The sequence below is a fragment of the Acomys russatus genome, chromosome 24 (genome assembly GCF_903995435.1).
Source record: "Acomys russatus chromosome 24, mAcoRus1.1, whole genome shotgun sequence".
NCBI lineage: Eukaryota > Metazoa > Chordata > Mammalia > Rodentia > Muridae > Acomys > Acomys russatus.
The window spans coordinates 25,655,031-25,667,534 of NC_067160.1; the positions used below are offsets into that span (position 1 = coordinate 25,655,031).

General features: G+C 42.8%; 1 protein-coding gene across 4 annotated transcripts in view; it reads left to right on the top strand.

Moving 5' to 3' along the window:
- Window positions 1-12,504, top strand: part of Itgb6 (integrin subunit beta 6) — a 121,357-nt gene that overhangs the window by 89,254 nt on the left and 19,599 nt on the right. For all 4 annotated transcript variants that reach the window (XM_051166118.1, XM_051166120.1, XM_051166119.1 and 1 more), the window contains 3 exons: window positions 882-971; window positions 5,849-5,983; window positions 6,186-6,603. In XM_051166118.1, the coding sequence (XP_051022075.1) occupies window positions 882-971; window positions 5,849-5,983; window positions 6,186-6,603 (643 nt within the window). The remainder of the gene's footprint in view (window positions 1-881; window positions 972-5,848; window positions 5,984-6,185; window positions 6,604-12,504) is intronic.

The following is a 12,504-nucleotide window of genomic DNA, read 5'->3' on the forward strand; positions in this document are numbered from 1 at the left end:
GAGACAGAGAATTATTGATTCAAGTTGGCTTCTAGACTAACCAAACTGGCAATCCTCAGGCTCAATGAGAGACCCTGACTCTTTGTGTAAGGTGGATAACGACTGCGGAAGATGCCTAACATCAACCTCAAGCCTCCACACACATGATCACATAAGCCCCTTACACATACTACCAAACACATGCAAACAGGCATGTACACATGCAGACACACCAAGACAATAAATAAGTAAGATGGAGGCTGATAAAGGAAGACACTCAACATTGACCAGTAGTCTACACACACACACACACACACACACACACACACACACACACACACACACACACACACACACACACACACACACACACACACACACACACACACACACCACAATAGTCAGCTCGCTAGAAAACTTCTTCCTTGCAAAGCGGTATCTTCTGGCCACACTCCAGGCCCAGAATGTTGGTGAACCGGAAGTCATCCCTGGGTGGAGAGGACATCTCAGGAGAGGCAATGGAAACAGACAGGCTAGGATTGGTTCTCATCAGTCAGGATGCAGGGAGGAGCACTTCCAACCAATGGTAGGACTGTCCTAACTCCCTGCAAACAGCTGCTTGGCACAGGTAGGAGTGGAGAGTTACTAGCCGGCATGCAGGAGTTCATGCCCCCTTTCCACCAGCTGATTGCTCGTTAAAAGCGCCAGCCCAGATTGCTGATGCAGCCTGATGCCTTCCTTGCCTCTGTGTGCACCAACGGAGGTGTGCACCCACCTGGAGTTCTTCTTTCCTGGGGCCAGTTACATGGAGGGGAATCCCAGATAACAACCTGAACTCTGAACTTGGCATTTCGGGAATAGCCAAACATTCATTTACACCCTGCTTGTCGTTGGTTTTACAGAATTATGCCAAGCTCATTCCTGGGGCGACCGTGGGATTGCTTCAGAAGGACTCCGGGAACATCCTCCAGCTGATCATCTCCGCTTACGAAGTATGCTCTTTCACTTTGTAAGCAGTTGGCTTCCTTTCCAGCATTCCGTTGCCTTCCAGACACTAAGGTGTAGGGAGCGAAATGCACCTCCATTTGTTTGTAGAAGGACTGCTCACCCAAAGGACACCCCCAACCCCAGCATTCAGGCAGCTGAAATAGAGACTTTTATTTACTTCATCCACTCATCTTCCCAAAGGGAGGAGTAGTAGAAAAACCAAACACCTGACCCCAACCCGAGGTTGTTCTGGAGTGGTAACTCGCAGAGGAAGTGTGGCCTCCTGCAAAACTTCAAAACAGCTGAAGACTCTGAGTCATAATGGAACTCCTCCCCACTTGAAAAACAAAAACAAACAAACAAGAACCATAAATTGCCAATGAATAACAGTCATGTGGGGAACTAACTCCATGGGGTCAAAGGGCGAACATCAAACACAAATAAAAATACAAGCTGCTGACCACAACCCAAAGTACCAAAAGCTTTCTTGGTCCCTGTTCTGTATCCCCATAGGAGCAGAGGCCACTGTCTGAGCTCCTTTCCCAGTTGTTGAGGTAAAACATCCTGAGAAGGGCCGCTTATGGGAGAAAGGTTTGATCTCAGTTCACAGTTCAGCTAGAGTCCATCCATCGTAGTAGGGACGTCACAGGACAGGCTCCTGGGGTTGTTTGTCCCATGAACAGCAGAGTAAGGAAGGCTCTCTTCTCACACTATGGCTAGCTCCTTTGAGTGCCAAAGCCTTGACTCCCCCATTATAACCCCTAAAATTCTCAGTTAAAACAAGCCATTCATTCATTTCTGTCACAGTATTTCATCATAGACACAAAGAAAGAAAGTAAGACAAGTACACATCGATTTTTTTTTTTTCCCTTTGGTTGGTTGTTATTGTATTTGTTTTTGTCTTGCCTTGCAAGGCCACTAGAATTCCCCTTCCTCAACAAATATGAATAGATAAGGATTGCTGTGTTTTCTTTGTCTCCATTGTCTAACTCAGCTGATCAACACTGAATGGCCAGTTGCCACTGCTGTTTTTATTTTGGTCCTAAATATCATTTTCCTTTTTGTATGTTTCCTGACCCCTCCCCCAAAAATTAATGCTCTAATTTGGACAGGCACACAAAAAAAAAGAAAAACATTTAGAAATCAAGTAAAGCTTTAGTATTTCTTTCAAAAGAACATTTACCTAATAATGAAGGAATAAAAATCTCCACACTTTCGTTGTTTGAAAATTGCAGATTAATAACCCATGTATAATAACATATTCTAATACTGGGTATATATGAAGCCAGTGTTCCTTAATTAAATAACAGGCCAGAATCACCTGAGACGCTTTTTTTAAAGTTAATACTACTTAAGATTCCTTTCATAGACATCTTAGACACGTTCAGAGGAAGGGAAGAAGGATGTTCTGGGGGGAAAAAACCCTCCCTTGTGATTTTAACATCACCCCACCAAATTTGAAACTTGTACAACAAGGAGAAAAGCAAGACTTCATTTTTTTTTCCAGAGACTGAAACACACTTATAGCCACTAAAACTGTGCAATGTTGGTGGATTTTGCTTCCTAGCAATGATCTGATATTGCAGTTTTCTTTATTGCTCATCAAAAATTAATCAGCACATCAGCTCATCCTTAAAATTCTTCCAGACAGGAAGACCTGTCAACAAAACACACAGAAACACCCCCCTCCGTGCACTAATTAAAGTTCTAATGTGAAGAATCAAATAGAATCACAAAGCAGTCCTTCACTGGATTGTACCACATTCCATTTTCTTTAATTTTATACTATCAAAAATATTCACTGTTAATCACTTCAAAAAAAATTTTAGGCAAATGAAGGAACAGTGGATTGTCAAAAATGTTGACCCATCCAGTCAGCCAACTCCATCCACCCCTACTTGCTCTGTTCCAGGCTATGTCTCACTTTGCATTTCCAAATCGCTCACACAATTTACAAGGTAGCTAAGATCAAGTCCTTACACACGCGAATGGACTCTTGAGTCCTTATTTATTGCCTCAAAAATACCAAGAAGCACTCATGCACATAAAATACCAAGAAGGACCTGTCACTGTGCTAGGTCCTGTTATTCTGGAGTTGTCATTGGAGCAGCATGACCCATGAGATGCTGTGCACAAGAGATTGTGACACTTGTGTCTGACTTGTTTTGCATCTGAAAAAGACGTTCAAACAGAGGAACCTATGTAGCTGGTCTTTGCTACTTTGTGGGTTCTTCTTTTTCCCACCCTTTATGCCCTGGGTTTCACCCTTTAACATAAGATAGGAGAGAGAGAAGGATTGATGAGGTGGAGGAGATCCCTGAATCTAATTTCTTTCCCAACTGTTCCCCAAGGGTGTGTGTAAACAATCCCTTCTTCTGGTTTTCCCAATACTAGCAGCTCCACCCTTGTTCTGGAAGAAACCATAACAATTGCTCAGTTTCTCCTGGTTCAACTGTCTCCTAATATCTTCTGCCCCAACTGCCTTCTCTTCTAACTCAATCTCCTTCTCTCAGCCTCTGCTGGCTCTTTATGTCCTCTCAACAGAAATCTAAGAGGCAACCAACACTGAAGGTCATAGGGTCAAGCAGTTCTAACAGCTAACAACTCCTTAAAGGGCCAGTTCACTAGCAACTGGAGACCCTTCATAGGGCCAGGCACACAAGATAAATCACCTTACAAACCTCTAGACTGATTTCCTTCTTCAGTCTATAACACATACACACACACACACACACACACACACACACACACACACACACACACACACACACACATACCCCAGACTTTGGAAGAAGTAGAGCTATCTTTCTGTGAGGTTGGCAAAAATTACACTTCAGAACAAAATGAAGCCAAATGTGATTTTACACGGTCAAAAATGAGGGCTCGGATATAGCTCAATGGTAGAGCACATATCTAGCACATTAGAGCCCCAGGATCGTGGGTAGATAGATGATGGTAGATAGATAGATAGATAGATAGATAGATAGATAGATAGATAGACAGACAGATAGATGACACATGCCAACAATGAAAAAGGTATGAACTCAAAACCTTTTGGATGCATTGAAATATAACTCAACTTATAATATTTAAGGGTTTTATTGGGTTTGATGTTCTGGTCTTGTCTCCTTACATATGTTTTAAATAGCCAAGGAATAGAAAAAACAAGTTGAATGTCTGACTGGCATTTCCCCAAATAATGTTAAGGTACAACCCCCCCCCCCCACTGTACATTACCCACCACACTGTATATTAACACTTCTAAAATTTGGGGTGCTACAGGTATAACTCAGTGGTGAGTGCTGGGGTGGCATTACATAGGCCTTATATTTGATCCCCACCAAACATAGTAAGAAAACAAACGTATGCCCACTTTGTAATTAGTGAGGTCTCTATGGCACCAGGTACAAGTTGGCAATCACTGTGTTGTCTTCATGCCATTTCATGTCATTACACATATTTTTTTGCTGCTTTAAGCGTTAAAGGTAGTAGCTGTTGTAAAATACACTTAAAATGTTTGACCTATGACTCAACACTGAGATGAAAAGACACTATGTGTGTAGAAACGCACCCAGCCAAGCAGCAGGGTAGGTGTGCATTTGCTAGGAGTGAGGCAAATGTTCACCGCTGGGGAATGGATGTGGTCCTGCTCTCTGAAAACCAAGAAACAGCGATTATACCCGCAAAGGGAAACAGTGTTTTTGTTTACTCCTGGCACATAAGCAAAATAATTGCCTTTCCGATGCCAAACTATGCAGCGCAGGTCAGGGGAATTCACTGAATCCTTCAGAAGGAATAAAACCAGTTTCATGCAATAATCAGCTCCTGTCTGTCAGAAATAGTGTCATAGCTTAACTGTCACAAGAAGTGTATCTCAACACTGACAATATCTGAGAAACATACATAACATATTATATATTTGTATATACCCCATATTTATTAAATATCACATTACTGTTGGATTAATGAAGTGGTGGGTTTTTATATTTTATATTCAATTTAGCTTTATTAATTTGTAGTTGTTAGTTTTGTCCGTGTGCCTGTGTGTGTGTGTGTGTGTGTGTGTGTGTGTGTCGAGCGCGTGAGCACACTCCCATGTGCCACGGCATGCTTGGAGGTATTGGTTCTCACCTTCCACCATATTTAAAATAGGGTCTCTTGTTAATTTACTGCTACATAAGCCAGTGAGCTAGCAAGGCTTCTCTTGTCTCTGCCTGCCATCATATCATAGAGATGAGACGACAGACTTGCAATCCTGAGTCCCCCTTACATGGGTCCTGAGAATTTGAACTCAGGTCCTTGAACTCACAAAGCATAAGAGCATCACTCCGTGGGCCAGCATAAACCATCTCCTTATTCTGGCTGGATTTTTTTTTCTTTTTTTTTTTTTTAATTTTTTATTATTAATTTATTCTTGTTACATCTCAATGGTTATCCCATCCCTTGTGTCCTCCCATTCTGCCCTCCCTCCCCTTTTCCCCTTATTCCCCTCCCTATGACTATTCCTGAGGGGGATTTCCTCCCCCTGTATATGCTCATAGGGTATCAAGTCTCTTCTCGGTAACCTGCTGTCCTTCCTCTGAGTGCCACCAGGTCTCCCCCTCCAGGGGACATGGTCAAATGTGAGGCACCAGAGTATATGAGAAAGTCATATCCCACTCTCCACTCAAGTGTGGAGACTGTTCTGACCATTGGCTAGATCTGGGTAGGGGTTTAAAGTTTACGGCGGCCTATATTGTCCTTGGCTGGTGCCTTAGTTTGAGCGGGACCCCTGGGCCCAGATCTGCCTGTCATAATGTTCTACTTGTAGGTTTCGGATTTTTTTTTTTCTCTTATGACTTAATCCTTGTTATGACTTAACCCTTTCTTGTCTATGCTAAAGGAACTGCGGTCTGAGGTGGAACTGGAGGTGTTAGGAGACACTGAAGGCCTCAACCTGTCCTTCACAGCTATCTGTAACAACGGCGTCCTCTTCCCATACCAAAAGAAATGCTCCCACATGAAAGTTGGGGATACAGTAAGTAGATGCCCAATAGATCCTAAGAAATAACAGTGAGATGTGTAAGAGGCTAGCTCACATTGTGGAAGCCGGACTTCTTGCAAAACTTTCAACCATCTCTCACTAAATGCTTTTGGTAAAGTCAGTCTCCGCCAGCCTTGTCTCAAATCCTGCAGGCTGCTGCAGGGAGGAAGCAGGTAACCAGTGTTTTCTTTTCTAGGCATATTTCAATGTGACTGTGAGCATATCCAACTGTGAGAAAAGAAGCAGAAACCTTAGCATAAAGCCTGTGGGGCTGGGGGACTCCCTGGAAATACTCGTCAGTGCAGAATGTGACTGCGAATGCCAGAGAGAAATAGAAACAAACAGTACGAAGTGCCATAACGGGAACGGCTCCTTCCAGTGTGGGGTTTGTGCCTGCAACCCCGGCCACATGGGTCCTCACTGCGAGTGCGGCGAGGACACGGTGAGCACGGATTCCTGCAAGGAGTCCCCGGGTCACCCCTCCTGCAGTGGAAGGGGTGACTGCTATTGTGGGCAATGCATCTGCCACCTGTCTCCCTATGGAAGCATCTACGGCCCTTACTGCCAGTGCGACAACTTCTCCTGTCTGAGACACAAAGGCCTGCTCTGTGGAGGTAGGCTATGGCTAAGCGCCTCTTACAAGGCAGTCTGACTTTCATTCCTTTTTCAACAGGCCTGGGTTGAACACTTGTAAATGTTTGTTGACGGCTTTGGGGCAGGGGAGGGGGAGGCGAATCATTAGACTTGGGACACCTGGTTTGTCACTTGCATTTGTTGTTTTTCTAGCATTCCTTTGGGGTCAGATCTCTGTCAATTGAACTTATATTTGCATTATATTTAAATACAATGTCTTTTGCCGTGAGTAGATAAATGTTGGAATGTCGCCTCTCTAGTTATCACCCATATCCCACAAAATTGACTATGATCTGGATTCCATTGTCTGTCAGACTTTTCTAGATTAAGTTGCTGGGTCCAACCAGATTCTTAGATCTTTTACTCTGGAAAATATAAGCTAATGGAGACTGCTTAAGGATCAGAACCAAGGAGAAGGCACAGAAATGCTAAGTGAATTTGGGGGCCTCCCCCTCACCCCCCTCTCTTCCTGGCTCTGTCTCCATCTCCCTAGCTCCCTCTCTCCCTCCCTTTCTCTCTCCCTCCCTCCCTCCCTCCCTCTCTCCCTCCATCCTTACAGTCACTCAGTCCCCCAAGTGCTATGATTACAGGCAATTATGTCATACTTAGCCACAAATACTCACTAAATGTACTAAATTAGGTACCCAGTCAAGTCAAGTTAGGCAAGAACACATGCGAGAAAAAGCCTATGAAAGTAGAGAATAGCTTGGAATTTCTTGAAATTTTCAAGAAAAGTTTAAAATATAAATATTAACATTTTAATAGATGCTTTTGTAGATATTTTTAAAAACCAATGTACTTTAAGAATATACTACAGAAACCAGGTATGGTGGTGCATGCCTTTAGTCTTAGTGCTTAAAGGCAAAGGTAGCCAGATCTCTGTAAGTTCAAATCCACCATGGTCTACATAGCGAATTTTAGACAAGCCAGGACTGCATAATGAGATATCTCGCTCTGTCTCTGTCTGTCTCTGTCTGTCTCTGTCTTTCTCTGTCTCTCTCTCTCTGTCTCTCTGTCTCTCTGTCTCTCTGTCTCTCTCTCTCTCTCTCTCTCTCTCTCAAAACAAACAAAGAAGCAAATACAAACAAAGAGATATATTATAGACACTGGAAAAATGGTTTTGTGATTAGAGTACATACAATTCTTTAGGGGACCTGAATTTGTTTCCAGTCCTCTTGACAAATGGCTTTTAACTATCTATAAGGCCCACTTCATGAGCTCTGATGCCCTCCTCTGGCCTTCATGGGCACCTGCACACATGTGGCATTCACTGATACAGACACATACACATAAATAAAAATAATAAAATAAAGTTTTAGATGCTAAAGAGATGGCTCAATGGCTAAGAGCATATTCTGCTCTTCCAGAGGACCTTAGTTCAATTCCTAACACACATGTCAGAAGACTCTCAACTGCCTGTAACTCCAGCTCCAGAGGACCAGAGCTGGCACTGTGCTGCCACCTGCACTTGTGTGCACAGATACTTATGTACAAACAATAAAAATAATTTAAAAGGCAATCTTTTAAAAAGAGAAAAAAGAATATGCTACATCAAACATGACTCACAATTATTTTGATGCATCTATTTAATTATGACATGTTCTGACAGGGGTGGCAAATATTAACACAGTTTTAAATGGTCTAAACGTGGTCTGCAAGTGACGCATTAACTGGCTGTGGACTAAGCTCAGACACTCTAGTTATCACAGGAGGTAAGCAAACATCTCAGCAAAACACAATGGCATTATCTTTACAGAAAACTGGGCACGCTGTATTTCTAGACCACAGTGCCAGAAGCTTGGAAAAAGAATAATTTTCCTAGTGCTCAGGAAGCTGAAGTTGGAGGATCTGAAGTCGTGTGACAAAGATTTTAAAAAATGTTTAAATGTGCATGCACACACACACACACACACACACACACACACACACACACACACAAAACAAAGAAGGAAATGAAAAGAAAAAAAGGAAGAAGCTTATTTTCAGGAAAAGATAGGAAGGAAGAAAGGAAGGAAGGAAGGAAGGAAGGAAGGAAGGAAGGAAGGAAGGAAGGAAGGAAAGAAGAAATCCTCAAGGAATTCCAAGTGTTTTGAAAACCACATGAAAATATTTATCCCCCAAAAGATCAATTTTCTCCCCATTTTCATGCAAAGCTTCATTTTCTGATTCCAGTGTGTGTGTGTGTGTGTGTGTGTGTGTGTGTGTGTGTGTGTAAACCCAGGGTCAGTGTTTTTTTATCGGATTTAGGCTTGTAGATGACAATAAACTAGTCAATGGTAAAGCTACCTCAAGTCATAGGAAGGCATAGGAAGGATGCATTTGGCAGAAGTCTACACTGCTTTTCTAGTAAAATGTGTGTTCAAAACACTTGAAAAAACAATTTCTGCAGGTCTCAAGTGTAATTTAATCTAATCTAATGGCATAGCAACCCTCCTGATATTCTAACCCCTAAATTCTGGGTAAAACTACCTAAAACAGAAGGAATCGCTGGCATATGCAGTTCCCCCATTCCTTTTTTTTTTTTTTTTTTTTTTTTTTTTTTTTTTTTTTGTTTTTTTTTTTTTTAACTATGTGCAGTTTCTCAAGAATACACACAAGGAGAGTGTTCTCAACATATACAGTAATGCCACTTTTCAAGTCAGATGCAGGAATCGCAAGAAATCATACTTGAAAAATAAGATTTCTGGGCTGGAGAGATGGCTCAGTAGTTAAGAGCACTGGCTGCTCTTCCAGAGGTCCTGAGTTCAATTCCAAGCAACCACATGGTGGCTCCCAACCATCTATAGTGTGATCTGATCATACTGTATTCATAATAAATAAATCTTTAAAAAAAAAAAAATAAGATTTCTTTAGCTGGACTTAGAAACCTCCACCAAAGCCAAGTCCTTTCCTACTTTAGCTAATCATCATCATCATCATCCTCTATAGCCAGTAGCCTTCTCTTTTAAAAGATACAGTAAAAGTAAATACAAGTGTTCAAATCCAGCTGGGATTGGTGGAGTAGCCTCTATGTGTCTGGGACTGTGTGCAGTGCAGGCATGGAAGCTGCATCTCCCCGTGAAGAGATGCTGCCCTCCCAGCTGTGGTTTGCCAAACTCACCACACATGCCACTCACACTTGCATGGGTCTCACTTACTTCCCCAGTACTATACTTGACAGCATGCTGCTTTTCTGAAAAGCTTTTATCATGACGTTCTTTGTCACACAGCGTCTTTCATCCATTTGTAAGCACTCAGAGATAGGAGGCTCCATTGATTTTGTTTATCATTGCCCAAATTCCATTAGTCTATTTTGATTCTAAGAGACTGAGAGCCGTACCAGGCAAATGGTATTATAGGGGGAAAGTGTCTTGTGGTTATGCACTGAGGGTTATTTTTCAGTGACATTCCAGAAAGATCTAAACCTCTGGAAAGAGCCTGGCAAATTTTTTCTAGATCCAAGGTTATCATTCTTGCTTCTACATGAGACCAATACTAAGGTGCGGGTGTGGTGGCAGGAACAGATAACTTGTTGCCCAATGGCATCAATTGTCACCTTCAGTGACCTAATGATGATCATGGCCGAGTAGAGGGTTCTAAGTTCTGGAAGATGCATTTTTATATTTTAGCTGTGACTGTCATTTTTTAACGTTTCAGGACAGGTTTTCTAAACTTCTGCCAAGGAATTCTTGTGTGTAGAGATAGACTGTGCTGCTTTGAGGGCCCTGGAAATGCACATTTATGCATCATATTAATTTTCAGAATAAATTACAGCATAGAGCTTTTCTCCCTTTTGTAGGTGTTTCCTCTTTCCTGGGGAAACAGACAAACAGACAAAAGATGTTGGCGTCTTCGAGAACACTTACACAGAAAAATTAATTCTTGGTTTTTACTCAAATGATTTACTATACTGTTTTGAATTCCTTGACTCAATTATGAATTGAGTCATAGTCAATAGACTATAAAATGCATCTGGAGTGTGTCTTACTGTGATGGGTCCAAAATAAATTAGATCTATCTTTCATCTGAAAAGTATGCCATTTAAATATTATACCATATAGAGCAATAGAGAGAGGATCCATGTATACATACATATATAAATACATATATACATACATATACACAGAGAATACACACACATTCCAGAAGCATTCAGAAAACAACTGTGAACTCCTGTGGTTTGGAGCCTGACAAAGCATTATATGAAGGGCTCTTTTACTCTCAGTCACTTAAGGCCCAGTCATGAAGCCAGAAAAGCAGCAACCACTACAACCAGGTCTACAAGAGCGAAGGCAGTCTTCTGTCCCATGGTGACTTACCAGCATCTTCTACAGGTGGATGCATGCGCCACCTAATTATTTTTACTTTGTTTTTAATAAAATATAGACCTTTTAGTATCTCTTGCAAGTTCTTCTTCCTGGATAGCTTTTAGAAGCACTTATCCTGACTAGCCCCTGTAGAGATCAGTTTTGGGCCTGGCACCATGGTAAACATGGGCGTAGACTAACTTAGGTGATTGCAGAGTTTGCTGGGAGAGTAAAACTTCTGACCTAAGGTGCCTATATGTGCGCCATCTCTGCCCCCCCCCCCACACACACACGCCCCCCAAGGAACGTATCTGTTATGAGTTTGTAAATAAATGCTATTTGTTTGGAACATCAAATGCTTGCTTTAATACCCATGGCAAGCACTCAAAAATCCATGGGAAGGATACTTATCTGAAATGAGCTATTTACCACTTTAGAGTGTTTTATAGGCCATTTTGTGGCCTGATCCAGAAGGGGCCCTTGAATGCCACAACCATCTGCATCATTGGCTCTGCCCTGTGGAACTGCTATGGTTACTGCACTATGCACATATTTCCAACACCTCCCTTCATTTCTCCCTTCCTCCCTCTCTCTGTCTCTCTGTCTCTCTGTCTCTGTCTGTCTCTGTCTCTCTGTCTCTCTCTGTGTCTCTGTCTCTGTCTCTCTCTCTCTCTCTCTCTCTCTCTCTCTCTCTCTCTCTCTCTCTCTCTCTCTCTCTCTCTCTCTCTCTCTCTCTCTCTCTCTCTCTCTCTCTCTCTCAAATGTATGCAACTTGCTTCTTCTAGCTGTCTTTATCCGTCAGTGTGTCCAGGCACATCCTCCTGCAAGCTGAGTCTGCCCTGGGCTTCTTCTGTAGGACCATTCCTCCCATGACTCTCCTCCTTTCTTCTGTTCCTGAGAGGAGCCTTTTCTCCGATCGTGTTTTACAGGCGGATGCTCTCCACAGCTTTTCACGCTCTGGCTGCTTGCCCTAGATGATGATCTGATTCATAACTGCCTCACCTGAGCCTTTCCCTGATAGATTCCAAGCCCCTTCTCTTTATTTTCCAATTGTCTATTAAGATGCCCAACAGTCCTTTCTCCTCCAAACTCAACGCATCCATTGAGACTCACTGCCTAGTCCACTCAGGGCTGATTCTTCTCTTCTGCTTCAGGACCATTCAGTCATTCATCAAGTGATCCCCACTGTGTGCCAGGGCTGGAGTACAGCAGTGACCACAGCTGGCTTCCACTCTAAGTCAATAGAAAGCCGTGCCACCAGCCGGCTATGCAGCCTGCTGACCTGGCGAGGATTCCATCTCTTTCTTTGTGCTGTGCTTTTACCAGTCTTGGCCCTGCCCCGAGCATTCCAGCTTGCACTGCTTATCTTTTCATCTCTGTTCTCAAGGCTGCTGCCATGGGTCAGGCTTCTGCTCCTGCAAGACCTCACAGCTGCCTTTCCTGGCCCTCCTTTGAACCCTCTCTGATGCCAGGATGTCGACACACATACCTATCTGTTCAGGTCACTGCCTTATGTAAAATTTCATGCCTTCTGGGAAGATATTCTTCCTTTACCCATGCGGCTTCCCATTGTCTCACTCCGGATGCTCTGTGATG